This window comes from Xenopus tropicalis, chromosome 5 (assembly GCF_000004195.4).
Source record: "Xenopus tropicalis strain Nigerian chromosome 5, UCB_Xtro_10.0, whole genome shotgun sequence".
In the NCBI taxonomy this organism is placed as follows: Eukaryota; Metazoa; Chordata; class Amphibia; order Anura; family Pipidae; genus Xenopus; species Xenopus tropicalis.
In genome coordinates, this window is record NC_030681.2 from 9,432,538 (window position 1) to 9,449,878 (window position 17,341).

The 17,341-nt window shown below is 44.4% G+C and overlaps 1 protein-coding gene across 1 annotated transcript; it reads left to right on the forward strand.

Annotated features, from left to right (window-relative positions):
- Positions 1-1,236: 1,236 nt before the first annotated feature.
- On the forward strand, positions 1,237-16,581 carry LOC100496647 (toll like receptor 5). Its single transcript, XM_002940696.5, has 2 exons — positions 1,237-1,384; positions 13,798-16,581. The coding sequence occupies exons 1-2, from the start codon at positions 1,356-1,358 to the stop codon at positions 16,406-16,408; spliced, it is 2,640 nt and encodes an 879-aa protein (XP_002940742.3). The 5' UTR covers positions 1,237-1,355; the 3' UTR covers positions 16,409-16,581.
- Positions 16,582-17,341: the final 760 nt, after the last annotated feature.

The following is a 17,341-nucleotide window of genomic DNA, read 5'->3' on the forward strand; positions in this document are numbered from 1 at the left end:
TGAGAAGCAGTTGGACTGGCAGATACACTGGAGAGGTGTAAGAAAGGGCCGGATGCATCAAGGCAACCTGTACATTTTACCTGGAGAGTATGGAGAGGAATTTGGGCCTAAAAGCCAGGACTGGATCATTATCATGGGGTTGGCTGACAGCTCCGGTAGTACTGACCTGGGACTGGCTTGGTTTGGGGATGTTTAGGCACCCTCCTTTGGTTCTGGGTTGGGAGAGGATTGTTTAAAGAGGAACTTTGCCAAACCAAACTGTTTTTTGCAGATTTTCCTGTATAAATCAATATTTTTTAAGATATTTTTAAAAGTAATTGCAGCTAAAAGCAGTATTTGTCTGTCTTTTACTATTTTTCCCCCCTGCAGCATTAATAGATTTGAGCATGAGAATCAAGCATGCCAGGGATTGTGGGAAATAGAGTCCTGACTGGAGGGGAGTGGAGATCTGATGCATTATGGGGGGCAATTACAACCAGCAAGAGCAATGTGCAATTTCATACGCAAACGGCATGTTTTTTTACCAACAATGCAATGTTTTTTTTCCCCATAATTGCAGCAATTTTGCAGTCTTGGCGTTCTTTAGGCGCAAGCGCACTATTGAGATTGTTACAGGCTGCGTCAAAAGGCGTATTGAGCTCAACTGGGAACAGGAGGCCGGCAGACCAAGTGGTGCCCGGCACAACAATATGGAGGTACAAGAAGTGCAAATTGATGCATTTGGTGGTTCACTATTTTATTTTTACTAGATTTTTAATTATTTGCCTTCCATTTCATCAGCAGCAGCCAAAAAATGATTGTGATTTGAAGCTACAATTTCATTGTTACTTTTTATTCCTTACCTACCTACTCAGTCCCTCTCCTATATTTCTTCCAGTCTTTTATTGAAACCACTGCCTGGTGGCAACTAATAAAACCCTAGCAACCAGCGAGTTGCTGAAATACCAAACTGCAGAGCCGCTGAACCAAAAGCCAAGTAACTCACAAACCACAAATAATAAAAAAAATGAAGACCCCACTGCAAATTGCCTCAGAATATCCCTCTCTGCAACATACAGGAAGTTTGTTTAAATGTAAACAACCCCTGGAATCAGCCTGAGTGTTAGTTCAGCCCCAGTTATTCTGTCAGAAGGGTTATGTCGTAGTCTGAGAGCAGAACGTTCTGTATGAATGAGGGAAAATGTTGGGAAATGTAAGGGGCCGGCCGGGGAGGGGACAGGACTGCTCAGCCTGTGGGAGGCAGGAAAGCTTCCCCTGTGCCTCTCCCATTGCACTCACATCTCTGCAGGCAGGGAAGGGGCAGGATGTAAACAAGAACATGTGAGCTGTGCCCAACGCTGGCATGAACCCTCCTAATGCCCAGCATGGATTCCTGCAACTACAGGTACAGTATGGCTGGGGGCAACTACAGATACAGTATGGCTGGGGGCAACTACAGATACAGTATGGCTGGGGGCAACTACAGATACAGTATGGCTGGGGGCAACTACAGATACAGTATGGCTGGGGGCAACTACCAGAACAGTACGGCTGGGGGCAACTTATGTAGTTGCCCCCCAGCTATACTGTACCTGTAGTTCAACTACAGGTACAGTATAGCTGGGGGCAACTACAGATGCAGTTTGACTGGAGGCTGGGCAGGAATGTGCCAGTAATTAGCTGCTCCTCTCTCCTGGGGGTAAGGGAATGGCTTCCTCTCCGCATTTCTTTGTGGCTCTCACAGGGAAAGTTGGACTTGTTTTTCAGACAGAATGTATAGATGTTTAAGATGGAAGTACAGGTATGGGATCCGTTATCTGGAAACCCATTATCCAGAAAGCTGTGAATTACGGAAAGCTTGTCTCCCATAGAATTACCCCTTATTGGGGGCAGAACAGCCCTATTGGGTTTATTTAATGGTTAAATGATTCCCTTTTCTCTGTAATAATAAAACAGTACCTGTACTTGATCCCAACTAAGATATAATTACCCCTTATTGGGGGCAGAACAGCCCTATTGGGTTTATTTAATGGTTAAATGATTCCCTTTTCTCTGTAATAATAAAACAGTACCTGTACTTGATCCCAACTAAGATATAATTACCTCTTATTGGGGCAGAACAGCCCTATTGGGTTTATTTCATGGTTAAATGATTCCCTTTTCTCTGTAATAATAAAACAGTACCTGTACTTGATCCCAACTAAGATATAATTACCTCTTATTGGGGCAGAACAGCCCTGTTGGGTTTATTTAATGGTTAAATGATTCCCTTTTCTCTGTAATAATAAAACAGTACCTGTACTTGATCCCAACTAAGATATAATTACCCCTTATTGGGGGTAGAACAGCCCTATTGGGTTTATTTAATGGTTAAATGATTCCCTTTTCTCTGTAATAATAAAACAGTACCTGTACTTGATCCCAACTAAGATATAATTACCCCTTATTGGGGCAGAACAGCCCTATTGGGTTTATTTCATGGTTAAATGATTCCCTTTTCTCTGTAATAATAAAACAGTACCTGTACTTGATCCCAACTAAGATATAATTACCCCTTATTGGGGGCAGAACAGCCCTATTGGGTTTATTTAATGGTTAAATGATTCCCTTTTCTCTGTAATAATAAAACAGTACCTGTACTTGATCCCAACTAAGATATAATTACCCCTTATTGGGGGCAGAACAGCCCTATTGGGTTTATTTAATGGTTAAATGATTCCCTTTTCTCTGTAATAATAAAACAGTACCTGTACTTGATCCCAACTAAGATATAATTACCCCTTATTGGGGGCAGAACAGTCCTATTGGGTTTATTAATATTTTACCGATTTTTTAGTAGACTAAGGGGCTGATTTACTAACCCACGAATCCGACCCGAATTGGAAAAGTTCCGACTTGAAAACGAACATTTTGCGACTTTTTCGTATGTTTTGCGATTTTTTCGGATTCTTTACGAATTTTTCGTTACCAATACGATTTTTGCGTAAAAACGCGAGTTTTTCGTATCCATTCTGAAAGTTGCGTAAAAAGTTGCGCATTTTTCGTAGCGTTAAAACTTACGCGAAAAGTTGCGCATTTTTCGTAGCGTTAAAACTTTTCGCGTAAGTTTTAACGCTACGAAAAATGCGCAACTTTTTACGCAACTTTCGCAATGGATACGAAAACTCGCGTTTTTACGCAAAAATCGTATTGGTAACGAAAAATTCGTAAAGAATCCGAAAAAATCGCAAAACATACGAAAAAATCGCAAAATACCGATCATTACGAAAAAAACGCAATCGGACTCCATTCGACCCGTTCGTGGGTAAGTAAATCAGCCCCTTAAGGTATGGAGATCCAAAATATGGAAAGACCCCTTATCCAGAATACCCTTGGTCCCAAGCATTCTGGATAATGTGTCCTATACCTGCATTTTATTTTCAGTGTTGGACTGGGATGCCGGGGGCCCACCAGAAAACTTTAGACTGTGGGCCCACTCTTCAAACTATTATTCATCCACTTCTCACTCAACCTCTATATTTTCCTAGTTTTTTATCTTTACGTACTTTAATCTATTCTTCTTTATATTTAGTTGATTTGATCCCATAGAGAAATAGGAAATGACCATGAATTAGGCCAAATGTTTAGAAGCAGGAGGGCCCACTGACACCTGGGTCCGCCGTGAGTTTTCCTGGTATCCCTATGGGCCAGTCCAACACTGATTGATATTATTCTCCCTTATATGTCATCAGATTTACTGTACTGTACAACTTACAGATACCAACCAATACAGGAGGGAGGCATTGGGGCTAACAGTTCTTTAAGTAAATTTGCAGTAATTTTACATTTTTGTTTTTGACTTGGCTAATCTGCCCTCCACCCAGCCCAATAAATAGTGACTGTCTGTGGCACCTTACAGCCCCCCTGGCATTCCCAGTACCCAGAGGCACAAACAGCCCCCCCCCAGCCCAATAAATAGTGACTGTCTGTGGCACCTTACAGCCCCCCTGGCATTCCCAGTACCCAGAGGCACAAACAGCCCCCCCCCCAGCCCAATAAATAGTGACTGTCTGTGGCACCTTACAGCCCCCTGGCATTCCCAGTACCCAGAGGCACAAACAGCCCCCCCCCCCAGCCCAATAAATAGTGACTGTCTGTGGCACCTTACAGCCCCCCTGGCATTCCCAGTACCCAGAGGCACAAACAGCCCCCCCCCCAGCCCAATAAATAGTGACTGTCTGTGGCACCTTACAGCCCCCCTGGCATTCCCAGTACCCAGAGGCACAAACAGCCCCCCCCCCAGCCCAATAAATAGTGACTGTCTGTGGCACCTTACAGCCCCCCTGGCATTCCCAGTACACAGAGGCACAAACAGCCCCCCCAGCCCAATAAATAGTGACTGTCTGTGGCACCTTACAGCCCCCCTGGCATTCCCAGTACCCAGAGGCACAAACAGCCCCCCCCCCAGCCCAATAAATAGTGACTGTCTGTGGCACCTTACAGCCCCCCTGGCATTCCCAGTACCCAGAGGCACAAACAGCCCCCCCCCCAGCCCACCAATAAATAGTGACTGTCTGTGGCACCTTACAGCCCCCCTGGCATTCCCAGTACCCAGAGGCACAAACAGCCCCCCCCAGCCCAATAAATAGTGGCTGTCTGTGGCACCTTACAGTCCCCCTGGCATTCCCAGTACCCAGAGGCACAAACAGCCCCCCCAGCCCAATAAATAGTGACTGTCTGTGGCACCTTACAGCCCCCCTGGCATTCCCAGTACCCAGAGGCACAAACAGCCCCCCCAGCCCAATAAATAGTGACTGTCTGTGGCACCTTACAGCCCCCCTGGCATTCCCAGTACCCAGAGGCACAAACAGCCCCCCCAGCCCAATAAATAGTGACTGTCTGTGGCACCTTACAGCCCCCCCGGCATTCCCAGTACCCAGAGGCACAAACAGCCCCCCCCCCCAGCCCAATAAATAGTGACTGTCTGTGGCACCTTACAGCCCCCTGGCATTCCCAGTACCCAGAGGCACAAACAGCCCCCCCAGCCCAATAAATAGTGACTGTCTGTGGCACCTTACAGCCCCCCTGGCATTCCCAGTACCCAGAGGCACAAACAGCCCCCCCCCCCCCCCCCCAGCCTGTCTATGGCACCTTACAGCAGCCCCCAGAACCAGAACCCACAGATTGCCAGTCCGGGCCTGCTTCCATAAACATCAAGCTTATAGTGCTATTTGGTTGCCAAGGCTAGTCTGCTTAGCAACCGACTAGACAAAAGTTTAAAACTGAATAATACTTCAATGTTTTTATGGCTAATTTCCCTTTTAATGAATGAGACTTATTATGGGAAATAAAGAAATAAAAATAGTATGTACAATAGATAATTATTGTCCACTTTTGAGCTTGTTACATCTCTCCGCTGCCGTCACTGGTGCTTAGTAAATACCCAGAGGAATAAGAGCCCCAGATTCTCACGGTTAATGAGTGGGACACAGAGTTGTTTGTCTGGGAGTCTGATAAAAGCTGTGTTGGTATTTGGGTTCATACATAGTAGATGCAGGCTGGTTGCTTGTGGGTTCTGTCAGAAAGCTAAAAAAGCAACTCTCCTAACGAGCAACGGAGGGCGGATTTGTGTGGTTTGGCCCTGTCGTGTGGGTGACTAACAGACATAAGCGGAAAGTTGGTGAAATTTGCCCCTACGGTTGAGAAAGTTTTGTAGTTGTTGCTACACTACAACTTACAGATTCCATTGAAAGGTCTGGGGGGAGTTACAGTCTAACAACTTCTGAATGGCTGCAGGTTGCCCAATACCAGCCCATTTACTACATGTGGTGCCATATGGTGGCACACACTGATACACAGTAACTACCACACATACATCCCAGTGTAAAGTCTTTTATCAGTGCATTGGCACAAAGTGGTGGCATCCCTGTCCCCTGTGCCATTCAGCATGTATACAAAATATAAACTCCAGCCCCATTCCCCCACTTGACTTTAGGCGAATGTGTGGCTCCGTGCCCCTGGGTACATGGCATATATACTGGTAGCTGTTAGAATAGTTGGACAGGGGTACCCGGGGCTCACTGGGCACTAGACTCAAGGCCCCTCCACCCCCAGCCACAACCACTCTCTGCTCCACTGCTCTAATCATTTTGCTGTTAAAAATTAAAGATGTCATAGTGGAGGGGCCCCAGGCAGGGCACATTACACAAGGATTTTACAGCCCTGTGGTGGACAAAATCCCTCAGCCACTGACCCACTCTCCTACCTTGGAGCCGGTATAGAGCAGAGATTTACCTGCTAAATGGAGGAAACAGACCCCGCAGCCAAAGCCAAACTGAAGTGCTTACAGGTCACTTGGTCACTTGCGGGGGCAAGTTTTTAAATTGTGAAATTACCTGTTGTTCTAATTTAGACTTTTATGTGCACCCCCGAAAGGGAGGTAACTTACTGGGTAGTGGGTGGGGTTTGTTTGGACAGGGGGTATGTATAGGAACAAGAAGGGGTGTGGCCTAAATTCCTAAATTTTTTTTTTTTTTTACTCAAACATTGGTATGTATGGAGGGCTTGTAGGACCTATACTGAACACTTTCCCGTGGGCTCTCTGAGGCAGGGCACAGCCCTTGAGTGCACAAACTGTGTGTACATAAGGATAAGGATTAAGATATGTTCATACCTTGTAATTTAGTTCAGTAGAAGCCCAGTAATGTGGCATTTACAGACTGGTATCCGAGTGTCACATTACTCTGCTGGTTTGGAAATTTTACAGCTGCTCTTGTCTGTGTTTTTATGTATATAAGGCCTGCTGGTGGGGATGGGGATAAAGGGTCCCTACAGAATAATTATTATTTGTTCCAGATTTGCCCATTCCCCCCAGAGTCACTTCTGGTTATGTGGCCAAGCAGGTAGTGGGCTGGATCGTATGAAAAGCCCCCATGTTCCAGTCAAGTAGCAGATCAGTGGGGGCAAATATGCAGCCCATTGTGCCTGTGTCAGGCCTGCCAATATGGGTCCCTTGGACCGATTCGGCAGCTTATTGGCCCATGTAGGGGAAACAAAGACTGGCCTGCCCGACCGATATCTGGCCTGAAATCGGCCAGATATCGATCGAACAGGTTAAAAAATTCAGTCGGATCAGGGATTGCATTGGCCCCAGGGCCAAACGATCGAATTAGCCTAAATTCCCCCGATATCGCCCACCCGTAGGTGGGGATATCCGGAGAAGTTCCGCTAGCTTGGTGACCTCACCAGGCGAGCGGATCTTTATGTGTATGGCCACCTTTAGCCACAGGAGTAACCAAAATTGATATTTGGCAAGAAGTGTGAGTAACTGGGTAGGCCTTAGGGTGAAGACACACAGAGCTATTAGTAGCAGCTACTTGTTGTGGCTACTAAAACAGACAATGCTGATCATTTACTGATAACTGTCTCTACGTGTGTTTTAGCAGAGGCAATTCTCAGTATCGTCTATGGCAGGGTATTTTTTGGAGTTTAGTAGCTGTGACAAGTAGCTGCTGCCTGCTACTACTGTTACAATGATAAGTTGTTGATAGATATACATGTTCAGCATTACTGTTAGTATAATGCAGCTTGGCTTCCTGGTCCTGGTGGGACTAGTGAGTTGGTGGGAGTTTGGGGGGATGGAAGATTAGGGGACTTCAGATCATGAGCTTTCAGTTTCATTTTATAACATTATAACACTATAAAATAAATCTATGTGGTGGGATAATAGGGCTCAATGGGGAAGGTTTAGTGGCAGAATTACCAGGGTTTCGCCAGATGCTCGCGCTGATGCCAATTCAGCATGGAAACTGCATAAAGGGGGGGCAGTGGCACAGTACAACCGCAGGGTCTGCCTTCTCTATAGTTATGTGCCTGTGTACATTTGATTTGGAAACAATTTACTCATAACTTTGATTAACTGAATTTAGTGGGATATATTTTATATAAGGATTAAGTAGGTGCCAGCAGCGCTCAGCCAACCGAGGCGCACAGACATCCATCACTTCATTGGAGTCGCTGCCGGCCCAGTTCCAGTATTTGACGTTTGCTATTGGGAAACATAATAGGGATGCGAGTGCACAGAAAGAGGCGGCCATTGCTGCTATTAATCTGCACTCACTCCGAGACACTGTTAAACAGCATTACATTTATCAAAGTGCATATTTATCACATGACTGTAATTGAAAACTGCTTCGGCACCAAACTGAGAAGGGGTGGGTGCTGTCACTCCATTATAACCCGGTCCGTTACAAAACCATTCGTTATGTTAATGAGCCTTGCCTTTTGCATTATTCTGTGTCTCGTTAGAAGTTAGAGAAATACATGTTTCTGCCTCTGCAGAAGTTTCCCTTTGCCCCTGTGTGGCCTCTGCTTTGCCTTTACTCTGCAGTCAGTTTGCCCCATTTAGTAAACTGCTGAATAAAGTGAAACAACTTGAGTTCCCTGGTTTACCCAATCTCCTTTCCTATTCCTGTTATGCAACATGTCTCTGCCACGGATTTCCCTGTTATTCTCACTGGGACATCAGCTGACAAAAACCCCATGTATCTTTCTAAGAACAAACAATGTCAAGTTGATTATTGTAAATTCCGTTACTTACTGATTGTCCCAGCGATTACCCCTTTCCTTCATTGAACAGCAGCATTAGTTCCCATTTAATCTGTAGGAGCCATGTACCCTATGCCTGTGCCAATTAATATATTTTTTAACTGCCAGCCCATGTGGTTGGGCGGCCTGTCACCCCAAAATTTATGCCTCCCTAGGCCCAGACCTTTCTGGACTCGCTACCAATCCGCGCCTGTAACTAGAGATACAGGGCCCAAAAATAATGTGTACCCGGGCCTCCTAATTGCACCAGCCCTGCCCTCCTTCTTGTGGAGCAATTCCCACCACAGTATTGTACTTGATGGTACCTAAGCTGTATGAATCCATATCGGAGCCAAAATAATCCTATTGGGTTTATTTAATGTTTAAAATGATTCCTTTTTCTCTGTAATAATAAAACAGTACCTGTACTTGATCCCAACTAAGATATAATTACCCCTTATTGGGGGCAGAACAGCCCTATTGGGTTTATTTAATGGTTAAATGATTCCCTTTTCTCTGTAATAATAAAACAGTACCTGTACTTGATCCCAACTAAGATATAATTACCCCTTATTGGGGGCAGAACAGCCCTATTGGGTTTATTTCATGGTTAAATGATTCCCTTTTCTCTGTAATAATAAAACAGTACCTGTACTTGATCCCAACTAAGATATAATTACCCCTTATTGGGGCAGAACAGCCCTATTGGGTTTATTTAATGGTTAAATGATTCCCTTTTCTCTGTAATAATAAAACAGTACCTGTACTTGATCCCAACTAAGATATAATTACCCCTTATTGGGGCAGAACAGCCCTATTTGGTTTATTTCATGGTTAAATGATTCCCTTTTCTCTGTAATAATAAAACAGTACCTGTACTTGATCCCAACTAAGATATAATTACCCCTTATCGATTGGGGGCAAAATATACTGACCTTGCTTGCTGGCTGTTAGCTCAGCACGTGCTTTGTGGGTTCCATTTCTCTCTCATCACAAGATGTAGTTCTGCATTCCCTCTGTAAGATTGTTGCAATAGATTGTTGCAATAACTGCAAGGAACATAGGAAATCCTGTATATTGGGCAGACTGGGAGGAAGGTCGTGGTTAATTTCTGCTTAGTATGGAGTGGAACACGTGGTTTGGATCTGTACTCCAGCTGCAATGTGCAATGTGAATAGAAAGTGGGGGAGTTTTTCTGAGGGGAGTACTCATCTCACATTTTGATCAATATACCCCTTATCTTTCCAAGCTTTGCACCCTATGGGGGAGGGGGATTAAACTGACAGTGGGTGAATCTTCAGATCTTCCCAGTTGCGCTGAGCTGGATCTAATACAGAGGCTGATTGTTGGGTAGGAAAGGCCGGAGCAGGTAGTTACACAATGTACTATTTGTGCTCGGATTAGAATGAGCTTTGGGCTGACTCATCTCTGCCATTTGCCCCATTGTTACTCATTTTGGGGAATTAGTCAGATTTTATTGCGTAACAGAGCGAAGGTATGTTTATAGCAATGAGAGTGAAGGGAATGCAACTAGACATATGGGGCCCTTAGTAATGAAGAAAGTCTGCGGCCCCAGTCTAACACAAGTGGCCCCTGTGGTGCTAGGGGTAAAAGCTCTTTCTGCCCAACTTTAAAGGGGTTTTTCAGTGCCAGAAGAGGAAGGCAAAGCATTCAACAACTATAAAAAAATAAATAAAAAATGAAGACCAATTTAAAAGTTGGCAACAACAGGCAATTCCATAACATGCTAAAAACTTAACCTGAAAGTGAACCACCCCTTTAAATCCTTTTTTGGCACTAAATGATGTTGAGACGGTCACGTACTAATCCCCAGCACATTCTTTCTTTGCACAATACCAACAAGTGTAAGGGGGGTAAAGTTGTGTGTAATGATGTGAATCAGCTGATATCCTTGGGGGGGAGGAGCTTATGTTACATGGGTTTGTACTGTACTCACTTGTGTATTTATAAGTGTCTTACACAAGGCCGTATTTATATTTAGGAACCGAGGACCTGTGTCCCATCCCAGCCACCATTAGATGTCCCTAGCCAAATCTGGGTGTGGAGCTGGGGGGGGAGTTCAGAGAGAGATCACCAGCATGTATGAGGTCACTTCCAGCGGAAGTGACATCACGCACACACATACACGTGACGTCACTAGGGGTGCATTTAGGCCCGGTGCGCAGGGTGCCACCCCTACATATACTGAGTTACATTCCTACTATGAATATCTGTTTGGTATATTGTACTTTACCAAGTGGCCCCTCGCCCATAAGTAAGATTTATTGACTTGTCATATGTTATTGAGGGAATATTAGGCCTTAACCTACTTCTTATTGGTTCAGTAACTTGACTGACAGTTCAGTAACTTGACTGACAGTGTTGTTTTACAAAATTGATATTTTATCTAGGGATGCACCAAATCCAGGATTCGGTTTGTTGTTCGGCCAGGATTCAGCCTTTTTCATCAGAGTTCGGATTCGACTGAATCCACAGTCCTGGCTGAACCGAATCCTAATTAGTATTTTTTTTGTCCCTTCCAAATCCTATTTAGCATATGTTAATTAGGATTCGGTATTTGCGCAAATCCCTTACGATGGATTCGGGGGTTAGGCCAAACCAGAAAAACTGGGTTCGGTGCATCCCTTATGATATCAGTTTTGTGGAAACAAGTATTTATTATGTTGATAGAACAAATTCTGTGGAACTCTATGGGGTCTGTATGTTTTTAATATGGATATTTGAATAGAAATCATTTTTAAGTAAAGGTTTTGCAGTGAGTTTGGGATACTTTATTGATATGTATTGACTGGCCATTTATGACCTCTATTATCAGTAAATTGCCAATAGGGTCGGGGCCTGCTGGGTATTTTGTGGGCCAGTCTGACCCTGTTTGAACCCAGCACTTGAAGCAAAGCTAACCACTGTGCCATTATACTTATACGTATTTATATCAGATAATCTTCTATATATATTGTATTTATCCTACCTTATATTTGGACGTTTGTCTTTAATTTGCAGTAACAGAGAGATACAAGTAGAGCACAAGGGACAAATACATCAAACCAGATGTGATTACTTGCCCTTTGTTCTACATCGGCAGTATCACAGACATTACTAGCGGGCACAATGTGATTAGTGAGACATGGCGACTCTGGAGCACTGACAAATGAAATTGGCAGGACTAGCGAGCAACTAGCCGGCCAGACAATAAGAGACAAAACAAAAAGACTAAACCCAAAGAGCAGCTGCTGAGGTTGCGCTGAATTCAGATGAAAGAGAGGACACATCTATACTAGCATCTACCTGGGCTACAAAGCCAATAGCAGCTCGGGCTTTCTAAGGTGACAAGGTGGGAGATTAGGATCTGGAACATTGGGAGGGGAGAGGGAACAGGTCAGGGTACCATTGCTGGAATTACAGCCTGGGCACTGCGTCAGTGACATTTCAAAAAGAAAAGCATGGGACAACCTGGGTGTGACATTTACTCACATAGAGCGGGGATTGTTCCCTGGGAACACATGCGAGTAGCTTTGTACCTGAGTAAAACAGACAAGGTCTCAGTGTTGGACTGGGATGCCAGGGGCCAGCCAGAAAGCCTTGGACCATGGGCTTACTCTCTAAACTATTATTCCTCCCTTAATCTCTTTATTATCCTGGTCTCTTCTGTTCTTTTTGATCTCATACAGGAATAGGGAATGACCAAGGTATAGCCTACTGGTAGTTTTCCTGGTAGCCTGGTTGCCCAGCCTGACTTTGCCAAATAGTTAGAAGAAAGAGGGCAACTGACACTTGTGGCCACCGAGAGTTTAACTGGTATCCTGGTGGGCCAGTCCAAATTCACAGAGGGTATGTTATACTTTATGGATTTGCCATAATGCCACCAACAGCGCCAGATTTGTAATCCGGGCACCCCAATGCCACCCCGTCCGTTGCCTCCACACCCCCCGCCCCTGCGCGAACACGATTGGCAACCCCCCCCCGGCCCCAAATTTGTGCCGCCCTAGGCCTGGGCCTTTGTGGCCTCTCCACAAATCCGGGCCTGACCACCAAAGTTTAAAGAGTGTTTTATACATGGTAAGAGATTTTTTTGTTATTGCACTATGAAAATATTGTTTGTGCACCAGAAAATTTTCATTATACAGACTTAAGCCAAATAACCTATTGATATTTTTGTTATGGCAGAGACATTTCAGCGTAAAAAATGTCTGTAAAAATGTTGTGGGTACTACTGATTCTGAAAAAGATTGTACCCAATAGCCACGCCCGCTTTATAATGACATTTTGTTGAAAATTGCCGATTGAGGTGGAAAAATGACGGAAAATTGGTCTGTGAAAAAGTTGCCGCACAAACAAAATGTTTATACAACATTTTTATGACATTTTCCTTCCCCCCCCCCCATTGTGTTCATGGGTCTGGTCTCTTGTTCCTTCTACAGGTCAGGCTGCAATGTTATCCAGCCCCTCCTCACTCACTGGGTTATTTTATGATCTACAGAGTGGGCCCTTGCTAACCCATAGGGTCTGAAAAATATCCCTCAAAGAAATAGGGCTTAAGGTGGCCATACATGTAAAGATCCGCTCGCCTGGCGAGGTCGCCAAGCTAGTGGATCTTCTCCCGATATCCGACCTACGGGTGGCCGATATCGGGGGAATTTAGGCTAATTTGGTCATTTGGCCCTGGGGCCAAACGATCGAATTATAGCGACTGGAGTATGCGCAGTTGGTTCGGGGGCCGCATCAACGAGCCAATGCAGTCCCTGATCCGACTGAATTTTTTAACCTGCCCGATCGATATCTGGCCGATTTCCAGCCAGATGTCGGTCGGGCAGGCCAGTCATTGTTTCCCCTACACGGGCCGATTAGCTGCTAAATAAAAAAGGGACCGATATCAGCAGCTACAATCAGCCCGTGTATGGCCACCTTTAGTAGTACTAGCTAGGCACTAGGTAGGGGCCTAATATTAGTGTCAGAGAGTTACAGCCTGCTCAGATTTCATTCCCCCTTGAGACAGAAAGATTAGTAGACTTGGAAGGTGCCAAATCTATAGGGACACGATTCCAGAAAGGGGACCCAGAGATTCTTAAATCAAGGGACTACCAACAGGTGTCAAATCAAATCAAGTCATTTGACCACTGTGCCAAATGAGTGGATCTTTTAGTGTCTGGCCACTTTATGGCTAGCTTAATGCTGCTGTGTTGCCTTTTAACTTAACTTATAACTGTTTTAACTGTGTTCTTTTTTCCTGTTTAGGGTTACCCTGTTCTATAAGCTGATAGCTATCATTGGAGGATCAGCGCTGGCTTTTGGGCAGATACCAAAATGTACGACCACCAATAGAATAGCCTATTTTTTCTACTGTAACCTGACTCACATGCCCCCAGTGAACAGTGACACCTTAGTATTGGATTTAAGCTTTAATTACCTCTCAGAAGTAAACAGCACCTTCTTCCCCAGGCTCCTCCAACTGGTTGACTTAAACCTGGGCAGTCAGCAAACAGAGAGACTTATTGTAAAGAAAGACAGTTTTAGGAATACACCCAGCCTTGTTAAGTTAGACTTGGCATACAACCAGCTACTCATACTGGACTCTGACGGCTTGGCTGGGCTGTCACAATTGAAGATACTTTTCTTGTACTACAATAAATTAAATGGATCCATTTTGGAAAATGACTATTTTAAAGACTTGATGTCACTGGAGTACGTTGACCTCTCGAGCAATGAAATAACATATCTCCGACCGAACCCCTTGTTTTACCATCTCTATAGCCTTGATATAATCAACCTGAGGCACAACCAGATATCCAGCATTTGTGCCGGGGATCTACACAGCTTCGAGAGGAAATACTTCACCATTATGGAACTCAGCCATAATCGTTTCAATAAATGGGAGACGCTGGGCTCAGATCGTTGCGGAAATCCTTTCCGGAATATTGAGTTTGATACCCTGATGCTTTCCGGCACTGGATTCGATGTCGATAAGATGCAGAAGTTCTGCGGTGCTTTAAATGGAACTAAAATGATGCAGCTAAAGCTCGACTCTCATGGCATGGGGGCTGGATTTGGTTATAACCATATCAAAGATCCAGATAACAGTACCTTTGTCGGCTTGGTCAACAGCAACCTGCAGATCCTGGATTTATCAACGGGAAATATATTTTCATTGAAGCCGTACACCTTTGGAAATCTCACCGTTCTCAAACTACTGAACCTGGCAGAAAATAAAATTAACCGTATAGAAAATAAGGCTTTCTGTGGGCTTAACAGCCTCATAACTCTGAATCTGTCCTATAATTTGCTGGGGGAACTGTACGACTACTCATTCGAGGGTCTCCCAGACCTCACAACCATTGATCTGCAGCAAAACCACATTGGAGCAATACAGAATAATGCCTTTAAAAGCCTCGAGAAACTGAATTATTTAGATCTCAGGGGCAATGCCATGAAAAAAGTAACATTTTTCGAAGCCCTGATCCCAATAACATACATTTTTTTTGGAGGAAATAAATTGAAAAGCATTGACAGCTCTTATGTATATTCCACGTTCCTCGACCTCTCAGAGAACGATCTGAACGACCTCGGCGGGCTCTTTAAGATTCTCCAGTATCCGCTGCTTCAGTACGTGATTCTGAAGAGGAACCGTTTGTCCGTTTGTTACTCCCATTTCAGTATTTCTAAAAACAACTCGTTGCTACATCTGGACCTTTCGGACAACATGATCAATTTAATCTGGGACAATGGCCAGTGCTTGAACGTCTTCTCCAACCTTTCTCTTCTTGGTTTGTTAAAGCTGAATAACAATTTCCTTCGTTACCTCCCAGAAGGCATATTTAACGGACTGGAGTCTTTACAGACTCTCAATTTATCTTCTAATTTGCTGACGCACCTAATGCCGGGCGTGTTTCCCACAAACCTGGACACTGTCGACCTATCAAAGAACCAGTTGTATTCGCCCAGTCCCAAGGTGTTCCTGTCAGTGAAGAAACTTGACTTAACGCACAATCAATATATCTGTGACTGCTTCCTTCTTGATTTCATCATGTGGTTAAATGAGACAAACGCCACTTTGCTGGGATCCCCCTATGACACCTACTGCATGTATCCGCCCAACTTTCTCTTCCAGCCGCTCCATATACTCACAGTAGAGAACTGCGATGATGATAAAGTGCTGATGCCACTCATGTTCTCTCTGTTTGTCCTTACCTCTACCACCATTTTAGTTTTAATGTCAACCGTGGTCACTTATACCCATTACCGAGGATTCTGCTTTGCCACGTACAAAAGAATCCTAGGGCTTATTATCGGTAACGAGAAGAAGGAGGAAGCTGCCGACGCGTGTAAATACGATGCTTATTTGTGTTATAGCAGCAAAGATTTCCAGTGGGTTCAAGATGCCTTCCTTCGGAATCTGGATACTCAGTACTGCGACCGGAACCGCTTCCGTTTGTGCTTTGAGGAGAGGGATTTCATTCCCGGGGAGGATCACATAGTCAATATACGGGATGCCATTTGGAACAGTAAGAAAACCATTTGCATTGTTACAAAGCAGTTTCTGAAGGACGGATGGTGCGTAGAAGCCTTGAACTATGCGCAGAGTAGGTACTTTACTGAGCTGAAGGACGTTCTCATCATGGTGGTGGTGGGATCCCTCTCCCAGTACCAGTTCATGAAATATCAACCAATCCGGGCTTATGTTAAAAGGGCTCAGTACCTAAGATGGCCCGAAGACATTCAGGACGTTGAATGGTTTCTCGGCAGACTTTCTTACCAAATATTAAAAGAGAATACAGTAGAGAAAAAACCAAACCAAGCCTCAAGGAAACCGTTCAACCATGAACTGCAAAACATAGAGACTATTTCATGAGGCGGAAGAAAGAATAATTGTGAGAATGTGTATTTTAAATATTTATAAAAAATCTGCACAGTGATACCTCTGTATATACATTTCCAGCAGTATAACAGTATCTATGGTATCTCTCTGTACAGGCTACGAGGGGCTGTTCCTGCTGAATTGTGCTTAGTACAGGGGAATCCCTATGCTGCCATAGTTTTATGGTACTCTCTGTACAGGCTATGAGCAAACTTAGGGGGCTGTTCCTGCTGAATTGTGCTTAGTACAGGGGAATCCCTATGCTGCCATAGTTTTTTTGGTATCTCTCTGTACAGGCTATGGGCAAACTTAGGGGGCTGTTCCTGCTGAATTGTGCTTAGTACAGGGGAATCCCTATGTGCCATAGTTTTATGGTATCTCTCTGTACAGGCTATGAGCAAACTTAGGGGGCTGTTCCTGCTGAATTGTGCTTAGTACAGGGGAATCCCTATGCTTCCAAAGTTATATGGTATCTCTCTGTACAGGCTATAAGCAAACTTAGGGGGCTGTTCCTGCTGAATTGTGCTTAGTACAAGGGAATCCCTATGTGCCATAGTTTTATGGTATCTCTCTGTACAGGCTATGAGCAAACTTAGGGGGCTGTTCCTGCTGAATTGTGCTTAGTACAGGGGAATCCCTATGTGCCATAGTTTTATGGTATCTCTCTGTACAGACTCTCACTTACTTACTGTACTCGTTGGGCTGTTCCTTCTGCATAGTGATTAGCACAGGGAATATGTAGCCTCTCTGTACAGTCAAGCTTATAGAAGCCAATCAGTTCTGAAGGTGACAAGGAATTCTGAGGACAGCCAGCACAAGACAATGGCAGCTCAGACAGGGCTAAAACCTAATTTCATAGCAACCAGAATGAAGGAAAAAACATATTCACTCAGTTCTGTATATATCACCATATGACAAATCCATGAA

What these genes read in the sequence shown, in the direction of transcription:
- LOC100496647 (XM_002940696.5), top strand. Translation starts at nt 1,356, where the DNA reads ATGCCCAGCATGGATTCCTGCAACTACAG. An exon ending in ATGGATTCCTGCAACTACAG is followed by an intron (nt 1,385 to 13,797) that starts GTACAGTATGGC and finishes TTTCCTGTTTAG; the next exon opens with GGTTACCCTGTTCTATAAGC.